The sequence below is a fragment of the Homalodisca vitripennis genome, chromosome 5 (assembly GCF_021130785.1).
Source record: "Homalodisca vitripennis isolate AUS2020 chromosome 5, UT_GWSS_2.1, whole genome shotgun sequence".
Lineage (NCBI taxonomy): Eukaryota > Metazoa > Arthropoda > Insecta > Hemiptera > Cicadellidae > Homalodisca > Homalodisca vitripennis.
The window spans coordinates 129,049,773-129,072,794 of record NC_060211.1 but is presented as its reverse complement, the minus strand read 5'-3'; the positions used below and the strand labels follow the sequence as shown (position 1 = coordinate 129,072,794).

The following is a 23,022-nucleotide window of genomic DNA, read 5'->3' as shown; positions in this document are numbered from 1 at the left end:
AATACTAGATATTCTCCATTTGTTGGAACCCAACTAAAAATAAAATTTAATTAAGATAAGATAGTCAACGAAATGTGTATGGATTATTACACAGTAATGTATGAGAGTTATTACACAGTTATGTGTCAGAGATATTATATTTAATACCTTATACAAAAAGTTTTAAACACTCAACAGATATTGAGAAGATGTAGACTGTACTTAAACAAGCTTATTATGTAATCCAGACACATAATCAAAACCACTCAATCATTGTAAGAACAGCAAAATATGAGCATTTTCCTTTAGAAAAGGCAACAAACAATGTTAAGTGGCTAAAGTACACATTTACCAAAACTTCATACAATATGACAGTAGGTCTAAACTAAATTCCTTTGTCATTGAGGCTTAGTTATTTCAGGTCATAATAATTGTTAGTAAATCATAATAAAATAAGGACAAATGTTTTCAATGCGGTAGGTTTTTAATAAAGATTTAATTTGGTAACAATTAGTACACGCACAGTCTGATCAAAAGAAGTGCAAACTGCCAGTCCAGTCTTGTCTGGACTCCAGTTGAAGCTGGAGATCGGCTGGGATGTCAACACACTGTTCTGTAGCAGGCTAAGAGAACCAGGGACACCCATCATTTCTCCCTCACCACTCTCACGCACTCTCTTTTCTGGATAGTTGCTGCAAACATGCAAAATCCAATTACATCTTCCATTTTTTCAAATTAACATTATAGTGTGATTAAATTTGAAACAATGTTTGTAGTTTATTTCAAATTGACTGTACATACATGTATAAAGTCAAAATTGGATTTACTTTGCATACAAAATAAATAAGTAAATATAATTGTAAAAAAGTTATTAACCCTAGAACTGGCAATGGAGTCACTCTGTATATTGGGGGCTCTATTTCAACTCCCACACAGATGTTTTTGATAATGTATCCCATTTCATAACTTTCAGCCAAAATGTAAACAATTATATGTCAATTTATTCATCTATTTTGGAGAAAATATAATAACAATGACTTTTTTAGTTTCCTTGTAAATAATTTTGGTAAAAAATTGTTTAAAAAATTATTTTTGTAAATATTTTGTTGTGTAACTGCTTAGCAATAAATTTTAAATTAAAACTGTAAATATATAACTTATTCTAAGTTTTGGCCAATTCCAAAAATATATAGTTATCCAAACCTTTACCTCAAAACTTATTTGTTACATGGCTTTGTTTGATTTTGTATGTATTTTTTTAATAAATTGATCTCAAAAGAAATAATATCTTTCATGGGTAAACATAATCTTATGACGGCATTTATACTTATATAAGTGTGATAGTTAAACCAAATATAAAATGAAATACTAAATTTGAATCCTACTTTATTTACATATATAAAATATATATATAAAGATTCATATTTCACTAAGAGTCACTGAATTCTACCTTGCATTTGCGGCCTCCTTGTGAAACTGGTCTGGCATAGTGTTCGAGCAGACTTAGGGTGAACTCCACAATTACTTAATCGGCAAATGAAATTGATTTTCTTTTTCAAGATTTTACTCACACACAGCACACAAGCATCAGTTCGAGTTGGGGAGTTTCATGAGTTCATGAGCAGGGCCAAGGACATCACCAGGTGGAAGAACAACTTCTCTGATTCACACAATTGTGAGAGAACACTTACTAGGATATCACATCTGCTACATGGTCTGTCAGGTTTACCTCAATGTTAGAATAAACTTCGTCATCACTAGAAGTAAGATGATCCAAAACAAGCTCTCTCAAATCATATGATTGGTCTCTAAAGCTTTTATCCATAATAAACAACCACAACTATAACCTAAGAAAGCTATAATACTAAAACACTATCAAATACATTTTTTCCACAAATACTATTGGATTCATACCTCTAAACACAAAATCCAGCACTTGTTTACAGTATTATAACAACAACATGGATGGCTGAACAACGTGGCTGATGTGTATTACGTTCACGTCAACTGTCAGTTGAGAACGATGTCTGATGTGTATGATAATCGAAATAAGAACAATAAATTGTTACTAGTTAATGCTCTGCCATAATATATAAAATAAAAATCATTTATATGACCTTTAATATCTAAAATTGAAATAACTGTATATGTCTACTTCCTTTGGGATATTCCTCACACGTCAACCTGAGCTTATTGTGTGTATATATGTCTACTTAGATGACGAATATTCGTCGTTGCCAATTAAGGCAAAAATGGAATTAAGGGATGATTGGTGACAAAAATTCTCTTAATGCCAGCTGTAGGGTTAAAAAAACATTATTAACTTTGTGCCATCTAAAATCTTTGATAAAAACATCTAGTATCTAAGTTGAGATTAGTATGATACTCTACATTTAAATAGAGTCTCATAAATATGAGTCTATAAAAACAAATTGGTTATCCTATCTTTCATGAAAGTTAAAATACAAAAAATTTACCATTTTTTGACAGCAGTAAAGATTTGCACATTTGTTATCAGTTGTTGTTTTCAAAATACAATTTTTGTTATATACAGTATATATATATATATATATATTCTTTTTTTTGCTTAAAAAAACTTAAACATCATATGTGATATTGTCATGAAGCCAAATGTTTTATTTTATGGTAAAGTTGAGTAACTTTTCACGCAAAAATATATAGAAAACAAAAATTGTATTTGTAAAATAACAACTAATCAAAACTACACTATTTACAAGACAGAAGTAAAAAGCACATAAGCAGGTTGGATGAACTCTCTTTTGACATTTTTTGCAGAAGCACCTATCTTTCCCCCCAATTTTATATACTACTATGTAATATATTGTAGTAACAAATAAATAATGTAATTGTATCATAGAAACATTTAACAATATCACACCACATAACAAATACAGGCCACCTGCAATGATGCTAGACTGAATAACCTGAGCTTTGTTATTCAAGCCACGGAATACCATACAAACCGTTAAACATACAAACAATATATTGATTATAAGCGAGACTGTCGTACATAGCAACATCCAAAAAATGAGGCATTCTGATTAACCACATGGTTTGTAATCTTGATAAAACTGAGCATCTGTAATATATGGACTTTGGCATTTCTAAGAAAACTGCTGATATCCATACTGTATGAAAGTTGGCATTTAAAGTGTTAAATCTAGTATGTACTAAAAAGAATATCTTCAACTTTTAATTTTAAAAAATTGATTCATGTTTAAAAAAATTATGTTTGAACTCTGAAGCTTTTTGGCAGGCTTATGAAAAAGAATCATAAGTAAACAGTGAAATAGAAAGGGACACTCGCTATAACAATATATACTTGGAAAGGGAATGGATAACATACAGTATCAAGACACTCCCGGTGGTTGGGCCTACCTATCCTAATTTCTTACATTTATACTTGGAATTTAAATTAAAACATCTATGTTAAAACACTTTTTTTGTAATTATCTACTCTATAATTGAAAATTGGTCATTATCAATAGTCTTACATTGTTCAAAGTAATTTAAACTGTAGTATAGTACAGCCTAATAGATTCACATAACAAAATTGCACTTCTACATAACCAGAAAGGATAAAAACCTGTATCCTTATTGTCAACTATGGTTTGTACATTTCTAGATGTAAATAAATGTAACAGTGCCAAGTATCACTCTGTAAGACATGTAACATAAAAATGTACTCACTACTTCCACAGGCACAGAGTACCACTTCCTCCACAAGTAACAAATATTTCTCTATTTTGTGGTAGACTTCTTGCTGCCCAGACTGTTGACTTATGTGCCTGTAAAATGAAATTACAGTTAAAAGAAACATAGAAGCACAAGATTTTAAACTGAGTTGAGCAAGAGCCAAGTTTGATTAAAAATATTCGTTATAAACTGAGTATTGATTAATCTCTCTTAACTAATTTTTTTTTGATCCCTTATATCTTTTTGTTTTGACAAAAAGCTAGGAAATGGTACTTACTCCTAGAAGGACCTTTGCACTGCTTCTAGAGTGAGACAATATTCTGGATGGGTGAGGTTGGGGGATCTCCTGTTGAGATCCATGAAAAAGGAGTTTGGGCATTAATCTGTCATGTCTCCTTATAAGAAGGGGAGGCCAGCTGTGTACCAGCCTCACCAGTCTGTACGCCCTTGTGTCTAGGTCAGCAGCTGCCATTAACACTTAGGGACCTGCCAACTCCAACAGTCATCCCGTGCAGAAGTCTAGACAGATCGATTTACCCATGCACCCCGATATCTTAATATTTGCAGTTAGTAACGTGCAGCTCCTGGACATCTATTGAGTTACCTAGATTTAAGTGACACATCAAATTGAAAATATAATTTCCAGTAACTAATTTTGCCTACAATGACCGGCCAGTGGGAAATATGGGCAGAAACAGAACATATTAACATGTTCATGCTGGCATGGGCCATGCATGACTATTTGTTCAACCCTTCATGGTCCTCTGGCTGAAGTACATTTTGGTTTGTAGCTGACTTGTTATTTATTTTGTTTTAAAGGTCACTTGTATATAAGAGGAAAAAAATAATTAGAATTTGGGCAAGGATGAGTAAAACAAATTTCTATCTAGAGTCAGAGGATAGTGACTCATAATTTTAAGAAAATATTTATGATATTCTGGATACACAAGAAAAACTCACCAAAAGTGTAAAAAACAAAAAAATAATCCAAATATCCCATTTGGTTTACAAAACTAATAATGTATGATATAAAATAATTTAAAAAAGGTTTATACTCTTAGGAAAAATATTTTGTAAACCTCAACCTCTCTTTTAGTCTATACTAAAATTCTAACAAAAGGAAACTGATTTAAGACTAAGAAAATTTGATTTTTAAAATTTATTTTGGTCCTTTAAAAGGAAATTTTACTGTAGTTTGGAAAAAAATAATTTAGTATAGAAAGATTTCCTTTTGAATAGTAGGATACAAATGCCACGATCTATGTGAAACTTATTCAGTTGCTATCTAGATGTATAGAACTTAAGTTATATAAGAGACAAACCTTTTCAGTAAGTTTGGCAAATCCTTTTGTTTTGTGTTGGGTATGCAGGTCATACACATGAAATGTGGATTCTAAAGTAGTCGCTATTAGTTTATTCAACTTTATATCCTTTCTGTCAAATTCTACACAGCACACCTGAAAATAAAAAAATCAATAAAAATTCATTGAAGACATATTTCACTGTATTTATAAATCATGTGTTACTCACATAGTCTGAGCATTTAACATATTTTGCCACATTCGTGGGAAGAGGGTTTAAGAATAAACCCACCTCTTGCTTAGCTAAGTGTAAACAGCCCCTTTTCATAATCCGAAAGGTGAATAAATGGGTTTTTCATCACATATAATATTGATGTATGTGTTCATAGCTTTTAACATATAAAAGCAATACTCTACTAATTTAAATGTAAACTTTGATCAATCAATTGGAATTTGTTATTTCTTAATACTCATTTAAAATGTGTGTCTAAAACATTATTTGGATAACCAATGTATGAGGCTCATAATAAGTACCAGTAAATGCATTCTGTCCCAAACATATATTAGAGACAGTAAGTAATACACCATATTTTCCAAGCACTGCACTTAACTGGAACAGATCACTGTCATTTGTCAATTAATAGATCTAAAATCTTAAATAAGTTTGTATCTCATGTCTATTCATTTCAAAGGAGTTAGCAATATGATTTTACAATGTGGTATATAAATTTCTCCAGAAGCAATAACAATACAACCAACTATTTGAGCTAGAGTTAGTATTGTGGGTACCGGCATTCATCTTATTATTTATAGTTTCCTATTACTACCGTTTCCTCCGATTTGTTTGCATTGTTACCAATGTTCTTACAAAAACTTACTCCATTTTTTACGTTAGTCTCCCACTTGAGACACATCGTCCTAAGATCAAACATTTTTATATCACCATTGTCATAGCCTGCACACACCACTCGCTCCTCATTGTTGTACGAGTTTCCTGGAACAGAAAGCAAGATGTTCAATGTTATCCAAAACAGTTATTTTAATACTAATTACTTTGATATTTATTTAATTTATTATTGAGTGTCATGATGACCTAATTTAATGTCTGGTCTAGCCTAGTAATATGCATAGATGAAGTTTATATGTCATGGTATGTTTTATACTAAAACTAGCTGTTTCCCCCGGCTTCGCACGCTTTTCGTAAACTTTGCCTGTATATGAGCACTTCTGGTTCAAGTGAATTATATTTTCCAATGCCGATGTAGAGTTTGTCTTGTTGCCACGACCAAGGAAATTTGTCAAACGTGTATGTTTACAGCCATTTTACACTTACATGTACTTTATTATAAAGTGGTCCAAACCTCAAGCTTTAAGTTCAACCAGAAAGTAATTTTAAAGACAAATTATACATAATAATTTAGGCGCCTTCAAACAGTGTTTGGCTATTTAATATACGTAACTGTCTTGTAATTGCAGTTTATAATGTGCAGACGCTTTGAAAAACTTTTATCTATTGCAGCGCGTCCTGGTGGCGAGTTACATCAATGGGCATAGCATATAAACCTTCTACATGGAAAAATACAACGTACATACAACTTTTCATAATGATCGGACAAATAGTTTACGATTCCATAAAAACACAAACACACAAACATTCATTTATATATACAGGGTGTACATATATATATACAGGTGTTCTGAAAAAAAGGTGCCCATAAGTCAGGGCGTGATTCCTCACATCAAAAATAAGAAAAAAATGTCTAATTAACATAGGTCCGAAAATGCTTAGTTACCAAGTTATACAGGGTGAAAGATTTCGTCTGAATTTCAGTTCCCCTGCTGCAACGAAGCCCTACGGGTATTTGTTGGCTGTTAATTAAGATGTACAATTTAGCGTACTTTATGTAAAATGAACTGAAAAATTGAATAAAACCGTTTCCAGACCTGTAGCTACAGTAATTTTTAAGATATGTGACGAAATACGCGAAATCTTGGTCCCGAAAAACAAGTTACATTTAGGTTTGAAGCAGATTTATTATGTTAAAATGTACAATAAACACAAAATTATTTTTTCACGGTACTTGTAGAAAATTTAATTTCGAAGAGAAAAGATGTAAAATAAGTCTATAATAGACAAACGCAAACTTTAAAAAATAATCCTTAATTACATACAAAACGCATGTAAAATAGACAAAATCTGTTAAGCTCTCTACAAATGTGTAATATTGAAATTAAAACAGCTGTTTTATTAAAATATTTGATTTGAGAAACAAAATAATTTCTATTTTAAAACATATGTTTTAACAATGTAACATTGTTTATAATAATTTAAATAAACATTACAAGCAGCTATTTTTCCATTGCTCATTAAGTGCGTGTGTTGATCTGTACTTTAATACAAGTTAGTGCGAGTGCCGTTGAAGTTAATTTTTGATAGCTAATAATATCTTATTCATCATGGCAGGTAATATGAATATTATGTACACTAATGGTGAAATGCAGACATGCATTTAATGTACGGTCTTCCACATTGCAACAGTCGTCAGGCTAGACGACTCTATCAGGAACATTTTCCTCATAGACAGTTACCGACTCATAAAATGTTTTCTTCCATTCATAGAAGGCTAAGCGAGACGGGAACCTTTAAATCTGGAAAAGTTGGTAGATCAGGACGGCCACGTACAACGTTGTACACTGAATTGGAGGAGGGCGTGTTGGACGAAATAGAGAATCATCCTGGAAGAAGTACTAGAGAACTAGCCTTGGATTTCGGTGTTAGTAATTCAATTGTCTGGAAGATTTTACACGAGCAGCAGTTGCATTCTTATCACTATCAAAGGGTCCAGGCTCTTTTGCCTCGAAATTACTTTTCCCTCGTGTTCAGCTATGCCAATGGCTTATCCAAAGGTGCAGAAATCCACATTTTTTAAATTACATTATCTTTACTGATGAAGCAAAATTTTCAAGAATGGCTATTCTTAACACCCACAATTCTCACATGTGGGCAATTGAAAATCCACGTGCTATTTCAGAGAACCGTCACCAATATCAGTTTTCTATAAACGTTATGGGCTGCTATTCTGGGTGATTAAAATTTTTATTTAGTTTTTTACCTGATACGCTCAATGGTGAAAATTATTTACATTTCTTAACGACTAATCTGAATGAGTTACTCGAAGATGTGCCACTATACACACGCAACAACATGTGGTTCATGCAGGATGGAGCTCCAGCTCATTACACATTACAAGTAAGAGAATTTTTAAATGAAGCATATCCAAACAGATGGATTGGTCGAGGAGCCCCAGTAGCATGGCCATGCAAGGTCACCTGACCTCAATCCTCTAGACTTTTTCTTATGGGGACATTTAAAGACGCTTGTCTACGACTCGCCTGTGGATACCATAGAAGAGTTGCGAATAAGGATTGTTAACGGGATTCAAAGGATACGTGAGACACCTGGGATCTTCGAAAGAGTTCGGCAGTCTATGAGAAGACGGCTGGATGCTTGTATTTTGAATGAGGGGAAACATTTTGAACATCTACTGTGACGTGGTTAGTTTTTTTAGGACAAGTGTAACTTTTTTGTTGAATGATAATTCAGATAACTTTTTTATGTATGATAATGTAAGATTGTTTAAAAATATTTACTTGATAGAAAATAATAGTAACTCATTAATTTGTTTTAATAAAACAGCTGTTTTAATTTCAATATTACATTTGTAGAGAGCTTAACAGATTTTGTCTATTTTTCATGCGTTTTTGTATGTAATTAAGGATTATTTTTTTTAAAGTTTGAGTTTGTCTATTATAGACTTATTTTACATCTTTCTCTTCGAAATTAAATTTTCTACAAGTACCGTGAAAAAATATTTTTGTGTTTATTGTACATTTAACATAGTAAATCTGCTTCAAACCTAAATGTAACTTGTTTTTCGGGACCAAGTTTCGCGTATTTCGTCACATATCTTAAAAATTACTGTAGCTAACAGGTCTGGAAACGGTTTTATTCAATTTTTCAGTTCATTTTACATAAAGTACGCTAAATTGTACATCTTAATTAACAGCCAACAAATACCCGTAGGGCTTCGTTGCAGCAGGGGAACTGAAATTCAGACGAAATCTTTCACCCTGTATAACTTGGTAACTAAAGCATTTTCGGACCTATGTTAATTAGACCTTTTTTTCTTATTTTGATGTGAGGAATCACGCCCTGACTTATGGGCACCTTTTTTCAGAACACCCTGTATATATATATAGATAATTGATTTCATTGTAGTTTTTAATAAGTTATACATAGATACAGTATGAAACGTAAGTAATTATTCCTTACAAAATTGATAAACAAAAGAAGTTAAGGTAAGAGATTACCTTAGTAAAGTTAGTTACAAACTAAAATTAAAATGTAATGTATGTCTTTATTGTAACACAATTAATTAACACGTATTCAAGGGGTGTTTTTATAAGTAACTACCGTTTTGAAATTCCACCATTGCAGTGCTATGGTCATTTTCCCACTGTCTACCTTCATCTGTGCAAGCCATAGACACCATTACGGCAAAAGTCGATTGTTTTTACATCTATTAATGCATATTTCAAATTCCCCGTCAATTGAGAATCCCACTGACTGTGAAGTAGGCTACATGCTGTTATTTGTTTTCTTGGTGCTAAAGACATTAAAGCAATTGAAATTCACCGACAGAATTGTGAAGTGTATGGACAAACATTATGAGTGATGGACTGGCATTCAAATCGGTGAGAACTTTAAAAGATGGCCACAAAATGTTCATGATGAGAAATGTAGTGGACAACCCTCAATGATCACCTATAAATTGGTGCAGAAAGTTAATGATAAAGCGAAAATGGACAGACATTTCAAAGTTTTATCCTTATCAGAAGAGTTTCCTCAAGTTTTAAGAAGTGTTCTCTATGACAATTTTTATCGAGAAACACATTTTGCTGTATGACAATGTGTGTCAACATGTGACAAAACAAGCTCAAGATTTCATCGTAGCATTTTGCCAGGATCAATTTGATAATCTCCCTAATAGGCCCAATTTAGTGCCCATTTTTTTTTCATCAGAAGAAGCATTTTGAAGATCAGCACCACATCGACGACAACAGCGCCAAAATGATCATGTTCACTCGCTGTTAAATCACGAGGCAATCTTCTACGATGACAGTACAAAAGGTTGTTTTTAGATATGATAAGAGCCTTAATATTGATGGCAGTTATGTATAAGTTAAGTACATCAAAGTGTGGGCTTTCATGTAAAAATAAAATAGTTAGCCTACAAAAAGATTATTTGATTTTTGTATATATCAAAACGGTATTTACGTAATAAAACATGCCTTGCATTTAAATTTAATCGACTTGACACATATTTTTTGAAAATTTTAACAAATTCACTTTCTACTATTGTAACTGCACAATTATTGACATGACCAAAAAATTAAAGTATTTGTCTTTTGTTTGATAACAACTGAGATGAACCTGCAACATCTCATTAAGGTAAATTAACCAATCATCATTCAATCTTCCATCTTAAAGCCAGTTAACAACATAATCATTTGTGAACTGATTCATTATATCAGTTTTTAATCAGTTTTCCAAAGAATTTAGAGGAGGGAAATGTGTGAATGAGACGGTTTGGTTCATATATGTTTTACATTCTCCCATCACAGGAGTAGAGCACATAAACAATCCTTCACCAACACTGCCTGTACAACTTAAAGAACTTCACACCTCTTTCATTAGAGACATTGAGGGTCAGTCTCGCTTTTTGGTGGAGCTGAATAATTATTTTCTCAATTCTATATACGTTTCAGATATGCATTCTTCAAGATTAAATGTATGAGAGAGTTTTGTAGCCTTACTTTTGCCATAATAAGAAGGTGTTTGTATTGTATTCTTGGAATAAACATTACAGAATTTGTAATAAAAAGCAAAGTGAATGAAGTAAATTTTGACTTTAGAGTGCTGATTAACTAAAGGGCAATTTGATACGAACAGTATGTTCCATGTTATCCACTAATCGTAGCATACCAAGAGTTAAAATTAATTCTAAAACACAAATGACAGTTTTGCCATGACAGTTATTTTAATCTCAGTGCACCTACCAAAAGCAACACTCCAACAGTCCCGCCTCGCTTCTCCATCAGCAGGTTCCATCACTGCCACTGGTTTATTTTTTTGTCTTGGATCCCAAACTTTTACACTTCCTGAAAATAAACAAAATTACTTTTATCAGCCATACAATGTCCTTCAAAATACCTAAATATGTCTCATTAAATGGTATAATTATTTAAAATAATGTAACTGTGTGTAGATTCGTCAATCTGTCTAGGTTGTAGGCAAGCAAAATGTCTATTCTACAGAGTGTCCCATAAATCTACCAACATTTATAGATATTATTCCCAAACTAAATAAAAACCAAAATATCATAATATTTAAACTATAAAAAACTCAATAATTACCTGTACAGCCACGATTTTATATTTATAATTTGAGAACGGCTCATAGCAACATTACATTGAAATTTGGTATACAGCATTACACTTTAAAGGTCTAATGAAAGAAAATATACAATTTTTTACAAGTTTTATTTTTAAAATGGCTATGACTTAAAAATTTTAAATGTGATCATTTTAAAAACAACACATGGTAAGTAAATGATTGTTGTTACATTTTAGTTAAACAATTTAACTAAAAATCCAAAGATACCAAGTTTACGAAAATCAGTAAATAAGGGAGACAATTCGCTTAAAAAAAATCTGAGTGCTAGACATTATCAAGTGTCATTATGTGACAGCACTGCTATTGAGCCACAAAAATTAGCTATTTTTTTTTCAATTTAAATAAACCATTTTTATATGTACACAGAAAAATTGGGTGTAAAATTTATTTTATATTGTAATTATTTATTCTGTTCCTTCTATGTAAAATATGATTTAGCCAAAACTTAACATATTAGCAACAGAGTTGTGGAAAAATATGAACTAAGCTGATAAAGATTCTACAAATGGCATAAGACTGGTATTTTTCACAGACCCTCTATAAAGACCTGGCATATTATTTACCAAAGCCAAAAAAAGTGTCCAGGACTATAATATTTAATAATATATAATATGCAGTTAAACTCATAAAGTATGTAATGTTCCACAATTATTTTGCACAAAGAACTATTAGCAATTATTCAGATTTGTAGATACCATATTTTATTTTCCTATTATATGGGTACACATTGCTTATAAAACATACTTTTAATTTTGATGATCCAAACTTAAAAGTTTTCACTAAATGGGATTAGCCATGTGTTTTTTTTTATGACACCACAGCAGTGCATGTAATCCTGTATTTGTTTATACATTTACTGTAGTTAAATATGTAGCACATTTTTATGATAGCTAAAACCTTACAAAAACTCTTATTAACAAAACCAAGAGTGAATAGAGTTCAAGATACCATCTCGACTTCCTGTGACGATCTCTGGAGCTCCACAAGCGATGTTAAGGCCTCCCACTCCATCAATACAGTTTATAATTTGTCTATGAGCACTAACGGAGTACACTGGACTTGACATGTCCTCTAAATTCCTGCAATATATACAGAGTGGGTTTAATTTAACATTGTTATATTTATCAATATTTGGGTTAAGTTTCACAAAGGTCACTGTAAAAAATTTAACTTATCATATGGTTGGAAATAAAAAGCTTCACAGAATTGTAGTAATTTTAAAATCTCAACGAGAATGGAATTAACATTTGTTTTTATACTGTACTAAACTTTTTGCTTTTGCCCCTTCTAAAATAGACAAAAAGTAATTCAGTTAAAATTATTTTACCGTAAATAATTTTTAAATATGAGCAAACTGACTTGCAGCTTAGTGATTACTGAACGAATTTCCATTTTAAGTTGTATTGGTATTCTTAAACTGTGAAATGGGAAAAGCTGTTTGAAATTTGATTCAATGATATGTTAACCTCTTTATTAAAAAACCCTTTGGGTTTTGAAGCCACTCAAATCTTTTCGTAGGTGGTCTGCTTGTTTGTTGTTGTATCAGTGTAAATACTACATGATACACACTCACATTTTAAGGCACAAAGATGAATAAAATGTTTTGTATTTTGAAAATAACATTTAATACATCATATTTGTTATTATACAGGGTGACAATTAAGTCTGGAACCTCTTTTTTAATTTTTGAACCACAATAGAAAGAAATACCAAAGTTCACACGTGCTTACTGGTGATAGTAACTACATCTGCCCAATTACCGACCAGATATTTTGGGGGACGGTCCACAAGGAGTCAGACAAAATTCTTAAATAGCAGCATAGGTCAAGTTTGGTATCAAATTAAAGGTCTTACTTAGCAGAGTACAATGGACTTCAAAAGGTGGATTCATTCAGTAGTTATAGCTATTTGAATTTTAAAACAATTGAACAATGTAAATTATTAAGTATTACAAGCAAACACCAATTTTTAAGTATCTGTGATCAAAGTAAGTGTTCAAAATGTTCCCCTCCCATCATCTGACAATGTAGTAATCGAAGCCAGGAATCAATTATTACCAATAACACAACTACTGTTAGAATGTGAAAGTGGCAGATTGAGTCATACACAGCATCCACAGAAACTTAACGTTTGGGCAGGTATTATAGGAAATCAAATTATGGGCCCATTATTTATCAATGGTAATGTAAATGGTGACTCGTATCTAGCAATGCTCCAAAATGAGATAATTCCTGCACTACAAGCTGCTCTTGGTCGACAATTTCAAAGAATTTATTTCCAAACAAGATGGCGCGCCACCACACTTTGCTCTCCTTGTTAGAGAATACTTGGATACAATATTCCATCACAGATGGATTGGAAGACGTGGTGCAGTAGAGTGGCCTGCTCGTTCCCCTGATTAATCTCCGCTGGATTTTTTTCTTTGGGGATACCTCAAAGATAAAGTTTATCGTACTAAGCCTCGAGATTTGGCGCACCTAAGAAATCTCATAGTCCAAGAAGCTCAAGATATTCCTTGTGACTACCTTCAAAATGCAGTGGATGGCTTTTACAACCGCCTAGGACATTGCCAGACGATGGGAGGGGAACATTTTGAACACTTACTTTGATCACAGGTACTTAAAAATTGGTGTTTACTTGTAATACTTAATAATTTACATTGTTCAATTGTTTTAAAATTCAAATAGCTATAACTACTGAATGAATCCACCTTTTGAAGTCCGGTTAGCGGCATTGTACTCTGCTAAGTAAGACCTTTAATTTGATACCAAACTTGACCTATGCTGCTATTTAAGAATTTTGTCTGACCTTGTGGACCGTCCCCCAAAGGGATTATCTGGTCGGTAATTGGGCAGATGTGTGCGTTACTATCACCAGTAAGCACGTGTGAACTTTGGTATTTCTTTCTATTGTGGTTCAAAAATTAAAAAAAGAGGTTCCAGACTTAATTGTCACCCTGTATAGCTTATTTAAACATTGAAATAGTTTAGATACAGTTTAAGTAAAAAACTACAACAAAAAAAGATTTTTTATTTAGAAAATCTTTGGTGTTCTCAATACTTTTCACTCCCCTAGACAATATGTTGTACAACTGATGAGTGGATTAGTGAATGCCCCTCTCTCAAAGAGTCAGTAGGGAAAATCATGTTCTCCTTGGCATTTGAAAATGTGTATTTCTTTTTACATTTGAATGTGAATGAACTTACCACATCTGTAACTTGCCTTCAAAGTCTCCTGTGGCAAGATGTCTTTGGCGCAGTGAAGAAGCTCCAAAGGTACCGCATTTAAAAGCTGTATTTTTCTCAACCTAAAAAAGAAAAAAATTATATGAAGCATTATTATGGTAAATTTTACTATCTGCTCTTAAACTAAAATTGAAACGAATTTATCATAATGCACACCAAATAATTATATACATAGGTAATAATAACATTTTTATTAAATAATGAAAACCTGTATTCCATTAATAAAAAAATATGACAATTAAATAACATGAATATGCATGTAATAACCATTAGGCTTATCGAGCATGAGTTGGTGTGGAGTGTAGTAACCTTTGATCGAATAATAAAACCCCTTTTCTCTGCATATGTCATTTTTTTGTTTTTAATACATGCTTGAGTTGATATGTCAAGAGTACCACAGTCATAACAAGCTTAAATTACATGTTATGCATCTCAAATTTATTCTTAAGTTAAAAAATGTGCGATTATATGTATGTATTCTGTTGTTGAAAGAAGTAATGATTTCATTATAGCAGTATATAAAAAAAATGATACAAAACTAAACAAGTTAAGTAAACTGTACAGAAATATTAGTATAATACATGATGAACATTGACATAGAGATAATAAGGAGAATTTTGTTTTAGAATAAAGAAACAATGGGCAAATAGAGAGAATTTAAGGAATATGTTAACAATCACCATTTTTATGAGAAAAGGAGCTGCTCTGATCCTAACACATGAGTGGTAGAATCACTCATGAATTGGTAGAATACGTCATAGCAAGTGATTTTTTACCTAATAATGATGATTCTTGTAAAATAAAATTATTAAAGATATTAGCAATTTTCCAATACAATCCAGAAATAAAGTGTCAATTCCTGCACTGTAGGATGCCAACATCGCTAAGATGGCAAGGATGAAAAAGTTCAACATAGGAAGACAAAACTTAAAGCCATATCAATAACTATTTTGTATTAACGATGTCATGATTGTTTGGATACCTTAAGGCCAAACACTTAATTAATACTTTGCAAAGCCAAAAGAAAAGCATGAGAAAGAAGAGACAAGATCTGTGAGTCAGTAACTTATGTCTTCTGCATCAGGAAAATATCCAGCAATAGGTACATTCTTTGTGAAAGAGTTCTTGTCAGATAAGAAAATTCCTGTGCCTACACGTCCACCTTACCAGATACTGCTCCTTGTAAGTTTTGAGTTTCCAAAAGTGGAAATTACACTAAAGGATTGGAGTCTGTAAAATTACACATTTACAGTCTATAAGAAAAATTAAAAAAGGCTTATTGAAAAGCTGATAAGTCATGATCTGCAATAGTGCATTAAACAATAGGAAATTTTTATGCAGGTTGGTGTTCGGAATAGACCCCTGTATGTATAAATATTATAACTTACAACTAAATAATACACACAATACAACATAATATTATTACATAATATTAGTATGTTGATGAACTTTGGAATCTAACTAACCTCACTGTTAATGAGTGTGTCAGATCAAGTTATTAACACAAACAATAAATATTGTCTAATAATATTAAATGTGCTACTCATCAGATAAAATAAATATCTATAGATATGATATATTATTCAAAAATATTTATGATTGAAGTGGCGAGAACATAAAACAGACACATAGTTGTTTATTTTAACAAATTAATGTAGGGTAATTGAGAAGTCTTCATCTCAATGTTTTTAACCCATTTTGCAGCCTTACTTATACAAGGTAGAAATACGCCACACCACATGACAGGTTTTTTTGGGGTTATATGCAAATTTTTAATCTTTAGCTCAGTTCATTAAGCTACATGTGTTACTATGTCACATTCCTAAGATCTAATTTATCTATTTCTATATATGCAACATTAAGCCTGATGATGGTGCATGTCACTCAATAGAATTTTGCTGAGTGTTAGTGAACTTTTCTACATTAGTCTTATGGGGTAACAATGATAGCATCGAGAAAATCACAGAATAAAGAAACTGAGTAAAATCATAACATTTTAACATGCGACGTAGGAACACATGTAGCTTAATGAAATGAGCTAAAGATTAAAAACTTGCATATAACCCCAACAAAACCTGTAATAAAGCTTAATGCAAAGTTTCAAATCTATAAATTGATTTGTTCCCGAGATATTATGCGAACAGACTGTCAGAAATTAATTTTCTAGCTCCTAGAGTGATAGGCTTTGCTCAGCCAATGAAAGCCTACAATTTAAAATAGACTATCACCTAATAACTTTTAGACAGAATAAAAACTGGAATTTCAAACCATACTCTGTGTATACCCTCGGTGCATAACATCTATGCTACTATGTAAGCACTGACTGATGTCGTTTACAAGCCCACCAGAATTTTAATTGTAAACAAATTGAATTGAAAAATGTCTTTATTAGAGGCGAAGATAGGACAGTAATGTTCTCTCTAACACTTAGTGTAGTTTGTTAATGCAGTTAATCAAAGGTCAGGTAAGCTGATTTTGGAAAATTTGACACAATACGATTTGATCATTATATTACTGTGTTTGGTATAGGCTAAATTGGTACTGGTTGGTCAATTTACTCTAAAATAGAGAAGTAGCCTACAGTGTAAGCCTGTACGATTTGGCTATGGACAGTTCAGACTGCAAGACACACGAGATGAAGGGCTTTAGTGTTATCAATTGTAATGAAATACAATCCAAATGTTTAATAACAATATAAAACAGAAAACCTGTGTTAAAGTATTAGGTCCTGTAGTTTCACTAGCTAATAGGCTTCACTATGAGTAGGCTTATCAGTAGTCTGTAAAAACCTGCTTCCATGTTTACGTAGATTATAGATTATCATGGTACTTCTGATAAAACAGAGGGGCTGCAGTATAATAAGTGGCCACCACCACAATCAAATGATTATCTAAACTACTGAAACCAAAATGTTGAACCGTTATAATGTTATAGCTCTTTCAAATTACAGTATACAGTAGTTCAGCTGTGTTTGTATCTAATAAAAGTAATAATTTAATGATGAATAAAAAACTATTGAGACTATGTAGGCTATATTTAAAAAAAGTAATAAACAAAATAGAGTAAAATTTAGTTCCTTTTTACTTATACTCAAATATCATAAAGTAGATTTTACTTTGTTTGAATTAATTTGGAAAAATAACGTTAAATACAATAAAAAGAGCTGGCAATAATTAATTGTAAATAATTAGAATGTTTTGTAGTCAATAGTTTATGTATTTCTAATCTATAATTTGGCTCCCGGATTCGATTGTGGTGATGGCCACTTACTATACAACAGCCAACAGAGGCCACCCATTAGGAACATGCTATGCCTGTTTTGGTTAGAAGAATTTACTGTAAATATTGTAGAATATGTTTTTTATTCACTTTAAGATAGTTACCAAGATGGGGGAAGTTATATCTGGCTGGAGCTGCAGCACACACTGAATCGGTCAAGGTCAGTAGCACGCTCATAAATAATCTGTCTATGTGGCTTGTTAGTACTTACTCTTACCTTACGTATCTTGTAATATTGTTAGCCCTCTCAAGGATTCATGATCAGATCCTCCAGAGTTATGATATGTACTGATTGGTACTATCTTAAGGATGTTTTTCGTTGGTTGCCATCAACATGATGGACAACACGGAGGCATTACTGTCAGTTCGACTGATAGTCAATTTTTTAAATTGTTCGGGCTTTCTGAAGATTATAACAGCCACAGCTTCAACCAGAAAGTACCGCTATTAATTTGGCGAATACAATAATGCCTGATTAAAAACAAGGTTTTGACAGTCATTTATAAATATTAATTGAAGGAGCTTACATTTTTGATCACTGAAGCATCTCCCTCGTTGATTTCATACACTTGTAGCACTCCTGAGCCTCTCGGTTGTGATCCAAGAAGAACAAATTTTGCTGAGGACGGTATCCATAAAGAATCATACAAAGTAAAAGGTAAAGATTTTTCTATGTGACATATTATTTGTGGTTTATCCATTTTCGAATCTGTTTCGAGATTAGATAACCTATAAAATATGACATAAACAAACTAAAGGATCCGAAAATTACAATGCCTTGAACAAATATTATCCACCAAAGGTAAAGCCTACTACTCTACGAATTAAACATATATGCCAAAAATTCGAAAAATAGTGTCAAACAAAGGGCAATAGCTTACTATAAAACTATAAACTAGGCCTATTCCAAAGATAGATTTGAACTTTACACCATCTCACTTAGATCAAAGTTCCAACGCAACATCTGAATAACATTTTAAATTTATATTTAGACGTAACTTAGTTTTGAAAGACTTTAGTTCCACAAAACATTATAACAGTACCACACAAAAATCTGTAATATAGTCAACAGCCACACTTGAAAATATTACAATAGTCCACTCTTCTAAAACCAAAATAAACAACGATCAAACGCAATCGTAACCATGGCAACAAAGCTCTCAAAGGCCTAAGTTGGCTACACAGCCTGTTTAATCAAGAAATCTAACACATGATAATTAAAACATGTTACTATAAACCATACTGTAATTATGTAAATAAATAGGCATATAACTTAAGTTGAAACGTCATACTGTTACGAGATAAACATTCTGTTTTATCTGTCAGATAACTAGCAATTTCTGTGGCGGAGGATAAGGACGTGATTTGGAGGAAGGAGGATTTGGTTTTAAGGGTGTCCGATGCAATACCACATTTTTAACAGTTATTATAAAATTGCATTAGTTAATATAAAAACAATAGATTAGCACAGAAAGAACAATAATGCCATAATCTTTTAACGGAATAGATTCGGCGCGGTATCTACTGTAACAAACCTTAATAGTGCTACATGTTTCTTCTTTCCGCATTTTAGTTAACTAGGTTAATACGTGATTTGACCGTTTCTAAAGACTCCAATAATGTCATTTTATCTGGGTAACATACTTAATACCTGTGATTTAGCTGATATACAAAGGAAATATTGCCTCAAATTAGTTCAGAATATTATAATCAATTCGCTGTGGCGTGACGACCACACGTAATTTAATTTAAAAAGTTCTCGGGTTCTAATTCGGACACGGTGATGGAAACTAGCCCAGGTTGCTGTAATAAAAAATTCTCTCCTCGGTTGGCCAAATAAAACAATTTAGTTTATTGCGAAAACAATTTGAATTTTATTGCATAATTTAGAATCAGTTGAACAATTACAAATTTAGAACGGGAGAGAGAGAGAGCGATTTCACGCGAGCTTGACGCGTTCAAAACCCTGGCACGACTGCGACTCAGAACAACGAACTCCAGGGAGCAGCGTTGTTCCAGACGCTACCTCAGCAAATTCCTGCCTGTTTACCACCCAGTAACTGCGCAGCTGCTCTGGGTATGGAAAATTACCAGGCTTACTGCTGACAGACTTGGACTTACAATTCATGTGCTGAATTAAAATATATATCTTCTCCACCTGCACTGCTTAACCTAATAAGTCTGGCTGCATATATTCATTACTCGTTACTACAATTAAATGTTATGCTGAATAAAAATAAAATATATTACTGATGATTTAATATTTTAAATTGGCTGATTAAGACCGCATACGATGTTACCGGTCTGGTCTTAGAACTATATGCTGGGGTCGTCACACTCCCCCCACCTTAAAACCATACTTGTCCCCAAGTATGAGGAACCATCAGCCAGCAGCCAGAAGAAAAGTCTCTAATCTGCAGGGGAGGATCTCTGTCCTATCCTTTAGCAAGAAAATCTTAGTATATGTTCATTGATTACCATGCCAGCTGTCACTCAGTAGCCTCAACTAAATGAAATTTAAATAAACAATTGAGTTCCCTAAAAAGGCAGAAATTTCTTTTAATAAAAAAAAAGTATGCAAACGCGATACGTAATTCTTTAATTCGATCCGATCGCTCGCTCTCTTCTCAATGATTGAACACAAAAGATTTCAGGCTTACAACACATATATCATGGTATACTACGATACTAATTCAAGACCAGTCATTAACATCAGATAAACATTATCTCTAATGACCCAAATACGACTACCTAACCAGTAACACATTTAAAGCAATACGTAGTACAAGGGAACTAACCAGTGCTTCTAACTTAATCTAAAATACTTAAACATTTCAAGTTGAACTACAACACAACTACATTCTATTAATCTGGTTGAGCACTCCAGGATAACTATGGTTTGATGGGTTTAATTTTAATGATTAAAAATATTAGTTGATAACATACCACATTTTGTAGAGCCTAATTAAATTTAAAATAATTATAAAGTGGTAGTCTTCTTTGTGAATTTTGAACGCTACTCCCCCATTCCTGGTTAGGCCTCGTGGGTTTTCACTCGGGGCCGGTTTCCTCAGTCACCCCTACTATGGATTATAATGGAGTTATCCTGAGTTAGTTCACTTGTACATCGACTATAACACAAAACCATTATAATATATACAGCCAACAAGTAGCATGTCATGAATGACATCAAACTTAACTAACAAAATAAATCGTTAAGAAGCATCCTCAAGAACAGTACAAAAATTGTTAACATCTTAATTGTTCTTATTAAGCTACTAAGGCATCGACCAAACCATTACAGTACTACATTCCATAAGGGCCCTGACAAAATGACTTAAAACTAGTGGCTCGACCCAGTTTAGTGGGTGGCCGTTACACTGTAAATGCGAGGGGGGTCTCTGGAAAAGCGGTTCAAAAACCTTTCATCTTTTAAAAAGTTTGCGTTGACGTTCTTCTGAACATCCAACAACTGGAGGACACATTCCTCACACTTCTCGACCTTCTTCAGTTTCATGACAGAAACAACAACAAAAAAAAACTAAAACTAAAAGTTCCGCCCCCCACGCTTGGTTTTTAAGGGCATTGTGGACCTGGGGGCTCCCCAAGGTTTTCACCTCGCTTACCCCTGGAAACAGGGTAGCTCACCGAGACCTTCCTCCTACATTTCATTACATTCTACTGATGCCTTAGAGCTTAAAATTAACATAAGCCAAAAATGTTCATATAAAACTCACAATTCACTTAAAAGAAAAACTAACAAACGAATTACAACTTTACTACTTCGGCCAGACTGGAGACGTTACACCGCTTAGTTGGTTGCGCAAGCCAACTAGGCAGTTGCGACAAGTTAGTCTAACAATTAATTATTGTTGAACGCATGGGTATCAAGCCAACAATGGGTTACACAGTCCAGAACTTTGGGGTAAAGGTAGGATCAGGGTTAAGGGTATGTTTGGATGGCCGGGCAGGTCCTTCCTGTGCCCCATGTGGTTGTCTCACGTGTTTATTTTACTTACGTTTTGTCAATCGCTTAAAATATTAGCCAATTATCGAATAATTTGGAAAATTATATCTCCAAGTCTGCCTGATCAAAACATAAGATCAGTTACACATTCCACAACACTACAATTTAACAAATTAAAATGTTACATCTAAAAACATGGTTACATCAACAATCACCAATCTAACATAACTACGAGTATATTCCTTAATACATCTTCCAGTGTCTCCTTTAACAACTGTCCCGTGTGCACACATCTCTCAACACAACTTGACTAGTCAACCACAATTAACACAAATCGATCATTCCTTACTCAAGTTCTTTGAAAGATTATTCTGTCACAGCATTAACACGAATGTCTGGAGCAATCGGTATGGAGTTTGCCAAGCAAAACTTCCTCACCATACCACAGTGAGTTGAGGGACTCACACTTATTCAGAGTGTCATTACTCACAGTTACAAAGCTTGTATCACGTCCCGCAGTCGCTCGAGATTAACAACTTCGACTGCCTCCACGTTCTGTTCAACATCGTTTATCTCTCCAGGGTTCACACCCTCTTGGTCTCCTTCAGGACTGTCTAGTGACGTCAGGCCTCTCACTTTTGCGAAGACCTCGGTCAGAGTGGCGGAGCGACGCTGTCGGCGACGGTTCCGGCGACTCGACCACCATGCCATCACAGGCATAACAAATCTGTAACACATGTACACAAGCATCAGGATTGACACTAACCCAAAACTACCAGCAGCTGCCACTTTTGCAGCATAAAACCTTCGACCAAACAGAATGTGGGACTTCAGATGGCGGACTACGTCCTCCGGACGGTACTTCCTTAACACCTAATGTGCCCAGCCGTTCGTTCAGTCCCTGCAGGACTTTCACAGCCGTCTCCTGCTCAGAGCTAAACAGCTCCTTCTCCTCGCTTGTGTAAATTTCTTCCACATTTGGAAACACAATTTCACTTATCTGTTCTGAGAACACAG

The 23,022-nt window shown here is 33.3% G+C and overlaps 1 protein-coding gene across 2 annotated transcripts; it reads right to left on the bottom strand.

Moving 5' to 3' along the window:
- Nucleotides 1–456: 456 nt before the first annotated feature.
- On the bottom strand, nucleotides 457–19,172 carry LOC124362882 (dynein axonemal assembly factor 10). 2 transcript variants are annotated; one of them, XM_046817753.1, is made up of 9 exons: nucleotides 18,920–19,172; nucleotides 18,566–18,767; nucleotides 14,721–14,821; nucleotides 12,463–12,593; nucleotides 11,118–11,219; nucleotides 5,876–5,991; nucleotides 5,019–5,153; nucleotides 3,691–3,788; nucleotides 457–671 (listed from the first exon to the last, which is right to left on the bottom strand). In XM_046817753.1, exons 2-9 carry the CDS (start codon nucleotides 18,737–18,739, stop codon nucleotides 464–466), a joined length of 1,065 nt encoding a protein of 354 aa, XP_046673709.1. In that variant the 5' UTR covers nucleotides 18,740–18,767; nucleotides 18,920–19,172; the 3' UTR covers nucleotides 457–463. The 2 variants fall into 2 exon arrangements, with proteins under 2 accessions (XP_046673709.1, XP_046673710.1); XM_046817754.1 differs by having other exon boundaries at nucleotides 18,978–19,172.
- Between the last annotated feature and the right edge of the window lie 3,850 nt (nucleotides 19,173–23,022).